Raw genomic sequence first — 19246 nt, 5'->3', positions numbered from 1 at the left:
CTGTGCTCCACTCACCAGAAGTCTTAAGATCCTGTGGCGGGTGTTGTGGGTAGCTGGCGAGTGTCAGTCGACCCTGCGCCCCAGCTGTTCCGGTGCTTTTCTGACCGGAAGAGCCAGTTTTGTTTTTTTTTTAACTCTTGCTGAGTGATTCTTATTTATAAATAAGAAGAATCATAGATTATACACTATGTTTTTAATATTTTATACTTTTAACTATATGCATGAATAATAATGCATGAATAATCTTGATGCTTAAAAAATACAAATGCTGCCAAATATAACCTCAAACCTTCCAAACCTCAGGCAATGTCAACTTCTTTCCAAAAAGCAAGTTTGTAACATGCCTTACAGATTTTCTAAGGTTACCTCAATAATTACTATACCTTTTGTTTCATAGTTTTCTAACATGAATGTAGTGTATTATCCTATCAAATGCTATTCTTCACACAGCAAAACATTTTGGAGAGCCTTCTGTGCCTGCATACATTTACAGGTGTGTGTGTGTGTGTGTGTGTGTGTGTGTGTGTGTGTGTTATATGCAGATGTAATGCAGGCACACATGCCTGTGCCTGCGAAGGCCAGAGGTCAGCGTCAAGTGTCTTCTCTATAATGCTCTACCTTTTTGGCTAGACCATCAGGCTCATGGGTCCCTGGACCTCACCTGTTACACTCCCAGTACTGAGACTGCAGGTGCACACCACCATGCTGTTTTTCACGTGTGCTGGGGATGTGATCTCAAGACTCTACATTTGTCCAGCGAGCACTTTAAGCCATGTTAGCCTTCTAATGTAGCCCAATTATAGACATCTCAATCCCTCAGCAGATGTATTTATTCCCAAGTAATGTATTGGTGGGCATTAATTTATCTCTCATTTTTAGGTATTAAAATGATCTACTTCACACACACACACACACACACACACACATAAATAAACAATACATATCTTTCCAGTGTTGGGGCTCAAACCCAGGGACTTGTACATGCTTGCCAAGTTTTCTACTACTGAGATACAGTCCTAAACCTCAAATACATCTTTTTGAACCTATGTAAGAATCACTGCATCATACAGAATACAAGTATGCAATTCTTCAATTGTAAACATCAAAAATTATTCACCAAACTAGTTTATGCAAAAATAAAAAAGCAATTACATAGTGACTCATGAAGCAGGATAATAGAAGGCAGGTCTGGGCTTTAGTCATGGGTTAATCCAGAATTGGAAATACCCATTCTTTTAACTTTCTGGCTTTAATACATTTTTAGCCTTCACATAACAAAACTTCAAAGTCAGCGCCCTGGAGGTTCCAACCCCACATTCCATATGAGCAAAAGCAGAGAAAAGGAATGTTTGTTGGATTCCCAGAAAAGTCCATTCAACATTATATCCATGTCTTATTGCCTCCTGCATACGCTGAGGGTAGACTAGCAGGAATGGAAGTGGAGAAAAGAGATGGGAGAGGGGTAGGGAGAAACAGGTTAGAACTTGCCTACATGTGGGTAAGTAATGTACTGCTTCCTGTTTGGCCATATTAGGAGAGTCATCCATTTAAACCTGTAGAGAGCAAGACCATGATGAAAAAGACTCCGTTCTCTCTATTCCTCCAACTCAGTAAAGCTAAAATCCCTGAAGGTAGTGCACAAAATGAAACTAAGAAGACTGAGAAGTTGAGTAAAGAAGACACAGATTGGAAGTATGGTTCTACCACAAGCACAAAGCTGTGGGTTTTATCCATAGCACTGCAGGGGGTGAGGGGGGATGTAAGCTCTCTGGGGACTACAAGTCCTGAGACATGAAGCAGGGATGACCTTTTTTGCATAACATATTCTAGACTTGAAACTAGAGAAGAGACCATAACAGAAATGATGCCAGGAATAGACAGAAACATACACCCCATCCCCTGAGCCAAAGAAACAAGAGACCCAGAAAGACAGATGATGACTGCTACCTGATGTCTAGCCAACCAGTCTGGAAAAATGAAGCCCACTTCTCTCTTTACCCACAAAGGCTGAGTGGGGAGATGTCACGCTTTCCGGTCGAGTCAGTGTTTACATTCCTCTGTTTTATGTAAGATTCCAGTAACCTCTTTGTACCTTACAAGTATGTCACCCAACTTCCTTATTGTCTTCTGTATAAAAAGTTTGATACTCGATTTGACAAATAACATTCAGATTCTACACAACCTCTCCTGTGTACATCTGTCTGTCATTCATCCGACGCTTTGCCCACCCGCTACTAAAGACCCGTTCCACGCAGACAAAGGGGCCCAGAGGGTCTGAGGCAGGGAGACCAGGGTCCTACCTCATCCAGATACCCCAGGCACTCTGTTCACTCCTGCCAGAACAGAATCAGAAAAGACCAAGTAGAAATCAAGACTGTCATTCCACCTGGAAGGAATTTACCTCCTCTCAACACACAGACAGCTGTATAGGAATTGTGGACACTTGCCCTTGCCCAGTACTGAGGAGGCCCATCTCTCTTGTGGAGCATCATCAGAGATGGTTAATGGGAAGCCAAGACATCTGCTATCACCTTCCCAACACCTACCTAACAGTCCCTGAGTCCTTACCCTGGGGTTGGAGCTGCAAACTGCATCTCTACCTGTGAGTAACAGGGCACCCTCTCAGCTGAGTCTCATCAAAGGAAGGCAAGTGGAGAGCTTGAGTTCCTAAGCAGGAGTGAGGTGGTGCCCTCTATTCCTCAATGAGTTCTGTATCAGAGAAAACACTAAAACAGAAAACTAAATAACATCTAGAGTCTCTTGGGAAAGACTCAAACAATGAGTCATGCCAGGGACCAGGAAAACTTCAGCTCAAGTGACAGAGAAATAGGCATTAAGCACTAGAGTGGCAAATACAAGATGCTGTGGCAAAGATTTTAAAGAAGCTGTGGTTTAAAAAAACAAAAACAAAACAAAACAAAAACCCCTTCAGTATGTCTTAGTTAGGGTTTTACTGCTGTGAACAGACACCATGAACAAAACAACTCTCATAAGGACAATATTTAATTTGCCTGGTTTACAGGTTCAGAGGTTCAGTCCATTATCATCAAGGCAGGGGCCTGGCAGAGTCCAGGCAGACATGGTGCTGGAGGAGCTGAGAGTTCTACATCTTCCTCTGAAGGCTGCTAACAGAAGACTCCCTTCCAGGCAGCTAGGAAGAAGGTCTTAAAGCCCATACCCACAATGACACACCTACTCCAACAAGGCCACACCTCCTAATAGCATTGTTCCCTGGGACAAGCATATACAAACCATCACAAATAACTTTAAAATGTGATTGAATGAAAAATAAACAGAAATTTTAAGAAGGGAATATATAAAGAAAAATGCATAGACATTTTGCACCTAAAAAGTGCAATAATCAACTATTTAAATCTCAAATGATAGTAACATGGATTAAAAAAACAAACAAACTCTATGAACTTGAAGGAAAAAGGAATACCTCATCTGAACAACACAAAGTAAATAATCTGGGATGGAGGAAAAGGAGCCAAAGCTCAGACTCAAGGCTATCACAAAGATCTGTGTGAACTACTCTAATGTGTCCAAAAAGAAAAGAGTGGAACTTAAAGACACAGCAGCTGCTGCATGAATTGCCCCAAATTGAGCAAAAGATTTAAGAATTGTATGAAAACCCAAACAAATCCATATGGGCATACACAAGTAAATTTGCAGAAAATAAAGGGCAAAGGAGAAATTAAAAAAAAAAAAAAAAAAAAAAAACCTTCTTTTTCACAAGTGATTGGGGGAAGTGATACCTTGAGTACAGAAGGAAAATAATTTAAAAGACAGGTTTCCCATGAGAACTCTGAAGGGGGGAGGGAGGAAAAGAGAGGGAAGAAAGGAGGGAGAAAGGAAGGAAGACTTTTTTTTCAAGACCCAAAAGACAAGACCTGCCATCCTGAATTCTAGACTCAGCAAAATCATCATTCAAAATGAATAAATAAAAGAAATGTGAAGGAAAAGAAAATTGAGAATGTGTGACTTGCACACCAACTGTAAAATACTGGTACTAAAACTAAGTCTTAAAAGACCAAGAAAATGATATTTTTAAAACAGGAAGCAGTACAGGACACCAGGGAGGAAGAGGAAACAATGGAAAGAGGAACAATATGGGATGTAAATGGTTTCCTCATTCATATTTTCTAAAAGTCATCAACAACAAAGGCAGACGTATGTCATTAAATGTGGGTCTTGAAAAGTGCCAAGGAGCTAAGGCTGCCACTCATCGGCCTATCATTAACCCAGGGCTAGATGTTCGATCCCAAGGTCCACAAGAAAATAAACAGTTCAAACTAGAATAACAGTCTTTTTTAAACTGGGAAGGCTGGCTAGAGAGATGGTGCAGCAGTTAAGAGGGCTTACTGTTCTTATAGAGGATACAGATTCAGTTCCCAGCACATATGTGGTAGCTCACAACTCCAGTTTCAGGGGATTCAATGCCCTCTTCTGGCCTCTATGGGCTTCTGCATGCACATAAGCTCACACAAGGACACATACATTTTTTTTTTCAAAGACAGAGAAAATATTGGAAACAACTGTAAATTTAGGAAAGTCATTGACTTTAAAAAGTAAGGGTTCCAGTTTCACTGGAACTGGTCAGTGGTCACCAGCAGATCTCAGAGATAGCAGCAGAGATCTATCACTGTGTACATGACAGCAGTGGTAACAACAAAATCTTGCCTATATGATGAAATGGCACAGAACCACACTACACATGTTCCACCAATGTCACTGTCCTGGTTCTACTGACAGGCTACAGTTATACAAGGTGTGGCAACTGGAGACAACTGGGTTACGGGTACATGGGACTTGACAGTTTTGCCCATATAAAAACATTTAAACCAGAAACACTTCAGAAGGCAAGGAATCGCTATATCCATGCAGCCTTTATCCCATCCTGGAGCCCTTATCACTAAAATACAGCATTGTCTTCCTCTTGGTGGCACAGTTCTAAAGCAAAAATACAGAACTTGAAAGAATATATAAACTTCAGCTGACCTGAGATGCAAAGCTATTGCCTCAACAAGACCAATGAGCCAGGGGAAAATCATGTGGGTTGTAAGGTTTTCTGAATATGTGAAAAAGATAGAAAAGAAAGGGTGCTTAGCAACTGCTGTGGTCTGACTATGTCTCCCAAGTTCATAGGCTGGAGACAGTGGTGCCTGGAAGAAGGCCCAGTAATGGGTAGTTGGGTCACAAGGCTCTGCCTTTCTTGTGGGCTACTGATGTTTTCACAACACTGGGCTAGGTACTCGGAGAGTGTTTTCATAAAAGTGAGCCTAGACTCCTCCTGTTCTGTTCTCCTGTTCTCCCTGTTTTCATGTGGACCATTTGATGACAGAAAGAGAAGGCCCTTACCAAATCTAAAACCCTTGACCTTGAACTTCTCAAATCCAGAACTGTAATATGTGGAACTAAATATCTATTCTCTACAAATTATCAAAACTCAGATACTCTGTTATACCAGGAACAAACAGGGCAAGGGGGAAACTTGGGTTTAAAAAAAAAGGGGGGTATGTCTTTATTATAATCATAACTGGTTAAATTCTCCATTAATCTATGTCCCAACCAATTTATTTCCTGAGTAATCTCCATGTTTTAAAATCCAAAGAAGGTACAGGTAGGACCACCACTGTTGCTCAAAGGAACCCACCCAGAACCCTCAGGACATTGGAACTGAGGGGTGCCCTAGAACAGGAGACTTCCAGTCTTGGTCTGCGCCCAGAGCTGATCCTGTGCCACAGAGCTGCATACAAAAATACCTCCAGGAGAGAGTTGGTCTCCCAGGAGTGCCTACACATCTGTGAGCACAGGTAACACCACCACTTCTGCTCAAATTCCTGGCCCAAAAGGGCCCATCACAGAGCCATCAGGACACAGGAACCAAGTAACAACTGGGAAAGGATCCTTCAGGTTTCCATCTACACCCCAGAGCTGACCCTGTGCCACAGCTCTCCATACCCAAATTCCTCCTGGAAAGAACTGGTCTCCCAGGAGTACTGACACACAGGCCTACAGGAGGGACAAGCCAAAGTCAGAGACAGCAAGACCAGCTAACACCAGAGATAACCAGATGGTGAAAGGCAAGCACAAGAACATAGCAACAGAAACGAAGACTACTTGCCATCGACAGAACCCAGTTCTCCCACCACAGTGAACCCTGGTTACCTCAAAACATCAGAAAAGCAAGACTCTGAGTTAAAGACACATCTCATGATGATAATAGAGAACATTAAGAAGGACATAAATAACTTCCTTAAAGAAATACAGGAGAACACAGCTAAACAGCTAGAAGCCCTTAAAGAGGAAGCACAAAAATTCCTTAAAAAATTACAGGACAACACAACCAAACAGGTGAAGAAATTGAGCAAAACCATCCAGGAAAAATGGAAATAGATTCAATAAAGAAATCAAAAAGGGAAACAACGCTGGAGATAGAAAACCTAGGAAAGAGATCAGGAGTCATTGACACAAGCATCAACAACAAAATTACAAGAGATAGAAGAGAAAATCTCAGGTGAAGAAGATACCATAGAAAACATTGAGACAACAGTCAAAGAAAATGCAAAATGTAAAAAGATCCTAACCCAAAACATCCAGGAAATCCAGGACACAATGAGAAGACCAAACCTAAGGATAATAGGTATAGAAGAGAGTGAAGATTCCCAACTTAAAGGGCCAGTAAATATCTTCAACAAAATTATAGAAGAAAACTTCCCTAACCTAAAGAAAGAGATGCCCATGAACATACAAGAAGCCTACAGAATTCCAAATAGATTGGACCAGAAAAGAAATTCCTCCCATCACATAATGATCAAAACACCAAATGCACTAAACAAAGAAAGAATATTAAAAGCAGTAAGGGAAAAATGTCAAGTAACATATAAAGGCAGACCTATCAGAATTATACCAGACTTCTCATCAGAGACTATGAAAACTAGAAGATCCTGGGCAGATGTCATACAGACCCTAAAAGAACACAAATGCTAACCCAGACTACTATACCCACCAAAACTCTCAATTACCATAGATGGAGAAACCAAGATATTCCATGACAAAATCAAACTTACACAATATCTTTCTACAAATCCAGCCCTACAAAGGATAATAGATGGAAAATGCCAACACAAAGAGGGAAACTACACCCAAGAAAAAAGCAACAAAGTAATCTTCTTTCAACAAACTTAACAGACGATAACCACACAAACATAAAAATAACATTGATAATAACAGGGAGCAACAATCACTATTCCTTAATATATCTTAACATCAATGGACTCAATTCCCCAATAAAAAGACATAGACTAACAGACTGGATACATAAGGAACCTCACAAAATTGCAAAGCTTTTATAAGGTAAAGGACACTGTCAATAGGACAAAACAGTAACCGAGAGACTGGGAAAAGATATTTTCCAACCCTACATCCGATAGAGGGCTAATATCCAATATATATAAAGAACTCTACAAGTTAGACTCCAGAGAACCAAATAACCCAATTAAAAAATGGGGTATGGAGCTAAACAAAGAATTCTCAACTGAGAAATATTGAATGGCTGAGAAGCACCTAAAGAAATGTTCAACATCCTTAGTCATCAGGGAAATGCAAATCAAAACAACCCTGAGATTTCACCTCACACCAGTCAGAATGGCTAAGATCAAAATNCAGGTGACAGCAGATGCTGGAGAGGATGTGGAGAAAGAGGAACACTCCTCCATTGTTGCTGGGATTGCAAGCTGGTACAACCACTCTGGAAATCAGTCTGGCGGTTCCTCAGAAAATTGGACATAGTACTACTGGAAGATCCAGCAATACCTCTCCTGGTCATATACCCAGAAGATGTCCCAACTTGTAATAAGGACACATGCTCCACTATGTTCATAGCAGCCTTATTTATAATGGCCAGAAGCTGGAAAGAGCCCAGATGTCCCTCAACAGAGGAATGGATACAGAAAATGTGGTACATTTATACAATGGAGTACTACTCAGCTATTTAAAACAATGAATTCGAGCCGGGCATGCTGGTGCACGCCTTTAATCCCAGCACTCAGGAGACAGAGGCAGGCAGATTTCTGAGTTCAAGGCCAGCCTGGTCTACAAAGTGAGTTCCAGGACAGCCAGAGCTGTACAGAGAAACCCTGTCTTGAAAAACCAAAAAAAAAAAAAAAAAAAAAAAAAAAAAAAAAAAAAAAAAAAAAAAAAAAAAAAAAAAAATTCATGAAAATCTTAGGCAAATGGATGGAACTTGAAAATATCACCCTGAGTGTGGGCAGAATAGGATAATGGGATAAGAGAGCTAACCATGTTGGAAGCCAAAAGAGGAAGGTGGCCTGTGAGAAACTTAGAATGGATTCGGGATGTTTAAGATCCAGGGCCACTGAGATTCAATTCTCACACATGCCTGCCACCCCTGCCACCCTCCTGTCCACACTGTCCAGGAACTAAGGGGAGTAGTTTATTAAGGGAAGTAGGCACATCTCCAAACCTGGATTGTTATGAAAAGGAATAAGAACAATGACATGAAGGTTAGCTAGAGTCAGAACTCAGCACCTGGGGGCATTATTAAACTGATCTAGGAGCACACACACATATTTTAGGGGAAGGCAGTGGACTTCCCACTTTTATTTTTCCCCATAACATTGTAAAATTAGTCTCAGCCAACTTTAAATTTCAAAGAACTGAGACTGTGTGAGTCATTTGGTTCAGTAGTTGTTATTCTCTTTTTGTTAAGGTAAAAAGGACTTTTAAAAAGCTAAGGAAATTAGAGAAGGAAAGAAATGAAAGGATATAAATTTGGGGGGATATAAAATTGAGGTTTATATCTAAAAAACAGAAGAGGCAGAAAGAAAAGACAGTCAACTGAGAAATCTATAATTACCTCATTCTGTCTGGTTTGGCAATCATATAATCCAAAAACAGCGTTTCCCTTATTGTCCTAAAAATTAACCAGATGTTTATTAATGTTATTGTTTAGAAAATCAAACCTGAAATAACTCTACCCATTTTAACAACAGTCACTCAAAGGTAGCCTGCTGTACACATCTAAAGGAGCGGACCTAATTCAGCTGGACACTGAAGCCTCAAGAAGGGATGGGTCACCCCTGAACATCCTGGAGAATCTGAGGCCTGGCTAGAAGGCCTGGCCATGAGCCTCCAGCCGTGTCCGTGAAAGAGTAAATGTGGCATATTCTATAAGTAAAACCGAGTCTTTAAATGAATCAATCCTGTACTGGACAGTTTTGTGTGTCAACTTGACACAGGCTGGAGTTATAACAGAGAAAGGAGTTTCAGTTGAGGAAATGCCTCCATGAGATCCAGCTGTAAGGCATTTTCTCAATTAGTGATCGAGGGTGGGAGGGCACCTTGTGGGTGGTGCCATCTCTGGACTGGTAGTCCTCGGTTCTGTAAGAAAGTAAGCTGAGCAAGCCAAGAGAAGCAAACCAGTAAGTAACATCCCTCCATGGCCTCTGCATCAGCTCCTGCTTCCTGACCTGCTTGAGTTCCAGTCCTGACTTCCTTAAGCTATGAACAGCAGTATGGAAGTGTAAGCCGAATAAACCCTTTCCTCCCCAACTTGCTTCACAGTCATGATGTTTGTGCAGGAATAGAAACCCTGACTAAGACAAATCTTAAATACAACTTAAGAATTTGTATTTGTTTGTTTGGTTGGTTGGTTTTCAAAATAGGACAAGCCTTGGATGTGCTGGACTCACTATGTAAAACAGGCTAGCCTTGATCTCACAGAGATCCACCTGCCTCTGTTTTGAGTACTGGAATTAAAGGTGTGCACTGCCATGCCTAGAAGCTTAAGAATTTTTTTAATCATCGGGGAAACAAAAAATGGTGAAACAAATGCATAGAACTTGCTGCTGAAACTACTCCTTGATGTGTCCCTATTAATTAGCAGAGCTATCAGGAACATGAGATTTTCCTTAGGACAGCCAACACCTGAAGACATCAAACACCCAGAATGTAAACTATGGTTATATTTACACCTGAATGTACAAAGTAACCATGACAAAAATTTAACATACTAACTAGGTTTAAATATCTTGTGGGGTTTTTTGTTTTGTTTTGTTTTGTTTTGTTTTGCTAGACAATGAAATTATCCCCTCCTTCAAAGTTTTTGAATTCCAGGTATGTAGTTCTGTCTTCTTTTCAAGGTAAAATCTTTCATGAGATGGACTATCAGCACCCTTCAGCTAACCCGAGGACATTAAAAGTTAAGTACCAACAAGGGCTTGATATCCTTCAGTAAAGGGGCTTATAAATTCTGTAAAAAGTTAATCTTAACACTGGGGAAGTAGAGACAGGTAGATTTTTGTGAGTTTGAGGCCAGCCTGGTTTACAAGGTGAATTCTAGGCTAGCTACAGCTACATAATCTCAAAGAAAAACCATCTGTAAAAGATTAATATAAATGATTAAAATAATAAACTATATGTTGTATATGTTTACTGCAGTAAGAAGACAACATGGACTTACCTTATAGGTATAAATAATGTTTCCATTTCTTTCAATGTTTAGTACACGTAAGCTCCCATAAGTTGTTTCTAAAACACCTGGAATATATTAAGTCAGGTTAATATTCAGAAAATGGTCTTAACTTATCTAACAAATACAGTATTCATGAAGGAAATCAAGTGCAAAACACCACGTTGATGCTTCTGTTACCCTGGGTTTACAAGCAGGCAGACTTCTTTAATTTATCACATTTAGAGGTCAAAACGCTCATAACCTTTCAGGAACAGGAAAAGGCTAGTAGGCCAAGGTGTCCAGGAAGGATATTTGAGATGCCAGGAAGGTGGCAGATTCTGAGTACATTCATCCACTGTGGACTCACTGGGCTAGACACCCTTGAGTCCTAGGCTATATACTTTCCTATATGTTGTATCTCAATAATTTTCTGAGGGTACATCATGAATGGCATACCAACTTAGAATTATCAGTGTCCTGCTAGGTTCACCCCACCAGGTACTCAGCTGAATTATAGGTATTTGAGTAGTAAATTAAAACAGTAAGATTTTAAACACAGAGTTTTTAAGGAGGAGATGGCTCCAATGGTAAAGTGTTGGCCACACAAACATGCAGACCGGCATTCAGATCCCCAACACCAATGTAAAAACCCAGCCACGGCAACATCCATCTGTAACTTCCGTGCTGGAGGAGGGTATTCAGGTGGATCGTCCAGCTTGCTGGCAAGCCAGTACAGTGAGGGTCAGTGAGAGACCAAGTGGAGGACCCCAGAAATGCAGACGATGCTGAGCGTCCTCCTCCTTTGTGTCTGTCTTCCTGTCTGAGACAGTGATGCAAGTGACCTTGTTTGAATGTCAACTGCCTTGTCAGCCATAAGTGCTTACTTACAAAGTCTTGGCCTTAGTGGAAAAGTACTAGCTTAGTTGAGATGTCTGTGGGAAAAGTTGAGGCCTCTATGGGAAAGTACTACCCCCAGTTAAGAACAAATAGCTATAGATCTTGTGGACAGGTACCTACCAACCCACTCTGTTCTGTTTCTCCTGCTGAACTTTTTACCTAGCCAATATCCTGCTTTTGGGAACAGGGGCCTTCCCCCAGAAACAAAGTGAATCTGCATCAACCCCCTCCCCATATCCTGCTTCTACTGGGTATAAAACCTGTCTGGGAAAAATAAAATTTGTCATCTTGATCAATCAGACTTGCTGTCTGTTCTTTGTGTTTCTTGTCCCCCACTCTCTCCTCAGGTGGTTCCTCAGACCCTGTTTGACTGTCCCGCAGGTCGGGACAAGACAGTCTCTCACTGAACCTCCCTGCCTGGCTATACTGGCTGTATCTACTGAAGCAGAACACAGAAAGGCCTCTGTGTAGTAAGGACCCAAGAGGAGAAAGAGAGGAGGAAAGTGGAATTAGGAGGGGAAAGGGGATTTCAAGGGAGTCTCTATTAGGAGCCTGCCTCAGAAGGAAGGCATGGCCACATGCAGCTGTGTGTGAGAATGGCCAGCTAGGACACCTGAGTCCTGATGGTTATTCTCTATGGAGGCTGCAGCATCAGCTAGCAGCATCATTCCTAAGAGGCCTTCGAATACATCTTCCAGTTACTCATTGAAAACTTTCTCTTGTTTTCTCTTTGGTACTTACACAGCAACATGAGCATCCTTCTTGATATGGCTTGTATGATGTTACATTTTCTATCCTTTCACTATTAATCCTCTTGTGTCTAAGGTATTAGACTTGTGAGCAGAATGTCCTATTGCTCCCCCACACCGTCCCATCCCCAACCTTTGCCACATCTGACACGGCCACTTTCAATTGGATTAGTATTCCCAGCTCACCCAGTGTGATCATGTCAGACCTCCTCTATGATACCCTCTATTTCCTGTTTTAACCTTCCAAGCAGGAGTTCACATGTTCACTCACAGTTTTCCCCGGTCAGTTACACACTATTCTCCTGATCTTTGATCAGTTAGACCAGAAGTTGTAGCATGTACTTTCAGCATTATGTTTTAATGTTATATGGGACCCAAGAATGTGATGCAGTTTAAACTCTCATTCACTCTTACTAAGAATAAATTGGAAAAGTACCTGGCTGTGTCTACAGAAGTTGAACACGGGCAGTTCAGCAGGTTCACATGTACCTATCTCCCAACAGCAATCCACACAGATGCTCTCCCAACAGCAGTTTATACAGATGTTCAGCAAAAGGCAGAGCTAAGCTACTGTGTGTCTCACTGTTAAAAAAACTATATCTGTTTTCCCTTCCCAGTCCTGCTCCTGGAAAGATGATTCTGAGACTAATTATTTATTATTAAATGCCTAGGCCATAAGCTCTGGTTCATTCCATGACTAGCTCTTAACTTATTCTATGTCCACTATTCTAACTATGTAGTTACTTACTTCTCCTTCAGTCCTGGCCTATTTTTTCTTCAGCATCTCCCTGCTGGTGGTTTATGCTCATTTCCTTGGTCTGTCTCCTGCCTCACCTCTCGGCTCTCACATTTCTCTTTAATCTCTTATTAAATTCTTCCCAGAATCCTCTTTCTTCCTGCCAGTGTCCCACCTCCTATTTCCTGCCTCAGCTCATTGGCCATCAGCTTTTTTATTGACAGGTGATGTTTCTAAAGATTCTCTTTACAGTTCACAGTGGTTCTGAATCCCACAAAATGCCTATCAAGAGTAGACCGAGCTATACCTGAACAATGGAATACCCTGAAACAATGAGAAAGAACTAACCATAGTAACACACAAAAGTAACCAACAAGTCAGCATGCCCTCCCCATCCCAGCACTCAGAATCCAGGTCTCTGCGGGTTCAAGACCAGCCAAGTCTACATAGTAAGCTCCAACACAACCAGAACTACATAAAAAGAATGGTTCTACCAAAAAAGGACAGAAAAAAAGAAAGAAAGAAAGAAAGAAAGAAAGAAAGAAAGAAAGAAAGAAAGAAAGAAAGAGAGAAAGAGAGAGAGAGAGAGAGAACCCCCCATAACCACTAATGACCAACTGCATTGCTTGACTGATGTGTTTCTGAAACTGGCAAAGTCAGTCTCTGAAGTTAAATGAGCAACTGCCTCAGAACACAGAGGACTGAGTGGTGCTAAGCTGCTCTTTCCTGTTCTGAGTGCTGGCTCTGTGGACTTCACTCTCGGTAAACTAACTGAACTATGTGTCCTTATGACTTATGTACTTTCCAGTAGAAAATTCATCTTCTAGAGCAGGACATAAAGACCCTTTACAGAAAACACTTAACTTAAAAATCAACTGCCTGTCTTCACGTACAATTCTTTGGGCAGTCTGGAATCAACAGTTAAAGGAATAAACACTGGTGTGTAGCACATCGGTGATTAGCATTAACTGGGGAATAACTGATTTTTTTTCAGCTTCTTCACAAGCTGTCCACAACTAAATTGTTTAAGCTTAGTTGCTCATGCACAACTAGAGTATCCCAACATTAAAACAGTATTAGACTGACTGTGGGAAATTCAAATGTTTAGATGAAAGCATGCACAACAGACTACAATAGCACATTCTGTTTGTATTTCTAATTCAAACGGAAAAAAAGCAGAATAAATTCAAGGATAGTGGGAGAACTGAGAGCAGAGCTGACACTGGAGTGGGAACCTCCAGAGGAAGCACAGGTCTCACAGAGGCTTGGCCCTCATCTGGAGGCCTGTCTTCCCACCTGTCTCAAGACGGCTGTGTAAAGGTCCTGGGGTAAGGATGCAGACACGGTTTCTATACCCAGCTATATACTCCTATTGAGTGGTCAGAATCACTTTGCACAGATATTTTAATATATGAATAATCATTTGATCTTATGGCAGAACAAGACTCTGTCAGCTGACTAGCTCTTCACAATGCATTCTCATTCCCACCTCACGCACACCTTACACTATTATAGGCCCATTGTACATAAAGAGCAACTGAGGACAGTGAGGTGAAGACCCTGGGCCAGCGCAGACTCATCTCAAACGCAGAAAATAACAAAGAGAACAGAGAGGTAGTGCCCTGCATCAGGCATGATGGGAAGATGGATAATTACCCTTTCAGGGCATTCAGTAACCACTGAAGAGACTTTCAGCAAGCTTATTCCCATCCTGCAATGGTGCAATGCTTCTAGAATGCAGTGTGTCAATATTTGGAGAAATATTTATTTTCTTTCAAGAATATACTTATAAGAATGTTGGGACAGTCCTTCACAAAAGTATACTTTAAAAGGTTTCAGCTAAGATAAGAAATTCCTTTATAAGAAGTCTTGATAAAAATTCTTGGCAAAACATTTATGTTTAGATCACTAAAAATTCTTCACCAAATACAGATTACAATTATCACGTACTGTGTACGTGTGTACATACATAGATACATGCATACATATATACATACATACTACATACCATGGACACCCAGCTCTGTCTGTACTGGAAGCATGAAAGGAGTCTTTTAAGGAAGTATGAGGAACACTGATGCTCCACACCAGAACCAAAATATTCTCTTTTTTAAAAAAAAATTCCTATTACATTTTACTTGTTTGCTTAGTATGTGAGAGAGAATGGGGAGAGGCATAGAGAGGGGGTGAGGATGAGAGGGAAAGACGCCTGTGGCAGTCAGAGGAGCCTTGAGGAGCTGGCTCACTCTCTCCTTACACCATGTGAGACTCAGGTCATCAGACTTGGGAGGCAAGAGGCTTTACCCACTGAGCCATCCCACCAGCTCAAGCTATTCTGACTTTTAAGAGCCTAGTGTGGGGACCACACTCTTGTGTGTGTCGAGTTCCCCTAGACATTTCTCATTGCACAACATTTATTAGTTAGAACCTGGATCAAAATATGGTACAACCACGGTAGACAGAGTTGAAAGAAATAAAATTGTCTTTGTGGATCCGTTAACTAGTGCAAACTCTAGCCAGACTCCTGGATTTCATTTCAAGGGCATGTGGCATGGATGTATTTAGCAATGCTGGAAATGTAGACTGATGTCTCACTCAACCTCCCTGGCCCTTCCTCTCTGGATCAGTTGCTCATGCTTCAACACGCCCTTCCCTGAGAATATTCAGTAATGTGTCTGCTTATTCATTCATTCTGACTCTTCCCCTAGTAGTGCATCTCTGGAAAGTCCAGAGGAAGACGTTTAGCAATTTCAAATGAGGAAACGTGGTTTAATTTTTACAGTTCAGTATACTCTGGGATCACAATTATCACACTCAGATAAGGAAGTTACTTGCTTAAGTAAACCTGATGAAGAAATTATGAAACACACAAAGTATTGTGATGTCTGAGGTAAGGTGAAACAGAAGTCAGTTTCCCAGACAATCCTGTTCACTTCAATCTGCTCTCTGCTAAAGCAGAGCACTTACACATTACAGAAAGAAGATTGCCAAGTGTACAAACTTTAAACTTCTAGGTGACAAAAGTTGAAATAGTTTTGTCTTCCTACTTGGAGAGGGGCATCATACATTCTCACAAAGAAATGAGAGCCAGCTTCCAGCACACAGATCAAAAGGTAGCAACGTGGGATTGCTTCTAGTCTGTACCCAGCCCCCAGTCCCTCAGGCTCAGTCCAGCCAGGCTTTATCATCCTGAAATCAGGACTTCTGAGATGTACCACATTTCACACTCTGAGTTTAGTGAGGCGCAGGCATGGGGGATTGGTTACGAATCAATCAAAGGAGAACTGAGAGTTAGGAAAGGAGACTGGGGACATAAACAGGAAGGACAGTGGCCATAGATTGGTGAAACAGAAAACAGTGACTAAGCCACCCATGCCCCCACCCTCCACCTCCAGACCAGCCTGCAGGACTGTACACAGGAGGCAATAAAGAAAAGCTCACTTTCAAATGAGTTGCTTGGCAAACTATTATCACTCCCTGTACAAAGAGTGTAAGATTTAAAACTCAACACTGTGTGTCACAAATTCAAGCCAAATCAAACCAGGGAAAAGCACAGGAAAGAAACCTTGTGTTCTTTATTGAATTACACAGATGGTCCCTGACAACATTTCAACTTACACTTTTTTTTTAAGTAGTGCCAAAGCAACACAAGACATTTAGTAAAGATGCTGGCTGGAATGAGAAACCCAATGTCACCCCCTCCCCTGTCTGCCAAGAGAAATGCTAAGTAAAGCTGGGTTCCTTGTGAAGCAGTGTTTCCCAGGAAATGCTTAGCCCTGTGGGATTACACCTGTAAACTACAGATGACCCTGAAGCTTGAGGAGGGAGTGGGGTTGGAGCTCCAGAACTCAGCCTGATTTTGAAGAGTAAAACCTGACAGGCATTTTATACTCTACGGTAATGCCTCACTGGATGCAGGTACTTGAGGGAAACTTGCATGCACACAAGCCCTCAACAGTCCTGCTATTGCTCAGTTTGTAGCTGGATAATATATACATGGTTTCCTTTTAAATTACTATTTAGAGATGTTAAAGTAATTATGTTACTGTTTTGATTTTGTGAATATTTTCTCATTTTGTTTCAGGAGAAACCATATTCCCAAAGTTCAACACAGCACCAAGAGTAGGCACAATAATGAAACCTGGCCTCTTCCCCCTCCAGCTGTTGTTGACTCCATTTCCATCCTACAGCCACCAAAGTTCTCTGGCTAGGGTAGCCAAGCTCACTGGCTATTTTGGAAAGAAAGCCATGTTTCGTGAGAATTACCTAGTATCACTAAAATATTTTCAATTTGTTGATGTAAAAATACTAACAGGGTCAGTGAGGTACTGAGCAGGCAAAGGTGCCTGACAAACTAAGTCTGAACCCCAGATGGTGGGAGAAGAGAAACATGCTCTGAAAGGTGTCCTCTGTCACACTTGTGCACACACACACACACATGAACACACATTCATGCACACTCATGAACACACACATTCATACACACATATACAATCACTTTCACTCATTCACATATATGCACAAAAAATCAGTAAATGGATGTAACTTGGGAGAATAATAAGACTTCAGATTTAAAGTATATAGAAAGCAGACATGGTAGTGTTACTCCTATTTATGTCTTAAAAGCTGGGACTTCAAAATATAATTTGCAGAAGCATGTTTAGTAATGTCTACACTATAAATTAAGTAGAATCTCAGCTTTTCCTTCAAAGGCTGAGGGATGTGTGTGCATGCATGGTCGCACATAGGAGCATGTGACAGCGTAGGTCAGAGTTAATGTTGGGGATCCTCCTTAGTCATTGAATGTAGCTTTCAGGAATTCAGCTAGACCAGCTAGCCAGCAAGCCCCAGGATCCTGCTGTCTCTGACTTACCAGCACTGAAAATGCAAGAATGTGCTGCCCCCCTCCACACACACACACTCCCCTTTTGGGGAATGCTAGTGTTCAGGCATGGGCTCTAGTGCTTGTGCTATAAAAACTTCATCAATTGAGCCATCTCCCCAGCCCCTGGTTTTATTTGTTTTAAGCTACCACCCACTGGTGATTATCAAAGGTAATAATACTATGGAATTCATAGGGCCTTATTCATCTTACCCCAATGCCCTGAGAAACAGCAAAATTTTTTACATAAATTTCTCTCCATATCATTCATATATATGTGTGTGTATGTGTGTGTATATATATATGTATATGTGTGTGTGTGTGTGTGTGTATATATATATATATATATATATATATATATATATATATATATATATATATATATATATATATATATGGAGAGATGGAGAGAGAGATTTTTCTGCTCTGGTAAGTCGACTTGAGGGGTATCTACTTTTACTGAAACACCAATACACAGATTTATAATTCTTCACAGGTAAGTGGAAGAATCCAGCTGGGTCACACACAGCTTTTCAACTACAGCCCACACACTGAAACATAAGACAGTGGCATTTTTATATTTCACCCAGTTTCTTATGTGCAGTCACCTGCCATTTAGCAAGATAACCTGGGAACTGGGAAAGGACTATCTCCGTGGTAGGAAACAGACTTGGAGTTGCCTATAATATCTCAAAAAGTTAAACCTTCAAAAACTTTAACAAAGCAAGTACAGCAGAAGCTACACAAGCTCTCATAAAGTCATAAAGTTGCTTATTTATGATGAATTGTCGATGTGCATGGACAAGGTCATCTACCAGTGTCCCTGTGCTAAAGCAGGGGGTAGTGCAGACGTAACTTCCACAAGAGTTTCAAGAAAAGAATTGTGGGTATAGGTAATGTAATGCCCCACCCCCAATCCACTGGCAATCTAAGGTGCTAAAGGAAAGCCAAAGATATAGGAAGAATATCAACTACTCAAAGACTAAACCCCCCACCCAAAGCTCTCAGAGACTAAACCACCAACCAAAGAGTTGGGAGGACCCATGGCGCCAGACATATGTAGCAGAGGACGGCCTTATCTGACATCAATGGGAAGGGACGCTCGTGGTCCTATGGAGGCTCGATGCCCCACATAGGGAGATACTAGAGCGGTGCGGTGGGAAGGGATGAGTAGTTGGAAGAGCAGCCTCATAGATGCAAAGAGGAGGGGGAAGAGAGGGGATGGGGTTTGTGGAGGGGTAGCCGGGAAGGGGGATATCATTTGAAATGTAAATGAGTAAAATGATCAATAAGAAAGAAAGAAAGAAAGAAAGAAAGAAAGAAAGAAAGAAAGAAAGAAAGAAAGAAAGAAAGAAAGAAAGAAAAGGAGAGAAAGAAAGAGAGGCAAACACATGGGCACGTAGAGCTCTTACATACAAGGTAAGGCCCGGAGGTGCCTTTATCCTGGAGTCAGTTTAAGCCCTGAAGATAGATGCTTCTTCATGTGCTGCTTGAGGGGGGGGGGG

The 19246-nt window shown here is 41.3% G+C and overlaps 1 protein-coding gene across 1 annotated transcript in view; it reads right to left on the bottom strand.

The window, feature by feature from the left end:
* The window catches only part of Gsap (gamma-secretase activating protein), a 99987-nt gene that overhangs the window by 79274 nt on the left and 1467 nt on the right, over positions 1 to 19246 (bottom strand). Inside the window, exons 2-3 of the mRNA XM_021162344.2 lie at positions 10487 to 10563; positions 8882 to 8938 (exon numbers count right to left, since the gene is read on the bottom strand). Of these exons, the coding sequence (XP_021018003.1) occupies positions 8882 to 8938; positions 10487 to 10563 (134 nt within the window). The remainder of the gene's footprint in view (positions 1 to 8881; positions 8939 to 10486; positions 10564 to 19246) is intronic.

This window comes from Mus caroli, chromosome 5 (assembly GCF_900094665.2).
Source record: "Mus caroli chromosome 5, CAROLI_EIJ_v1.1, whole genome shotgun sequence".
Taxonomy (NCBI): Eukaryota; Metazoa; Chordata; class Mammalia; order Rodentia; family Muridae; genus Mus; species Mus caroli.
This window is presented reverse-complemented; position numbering and strand designations above follow the sequence as displayed.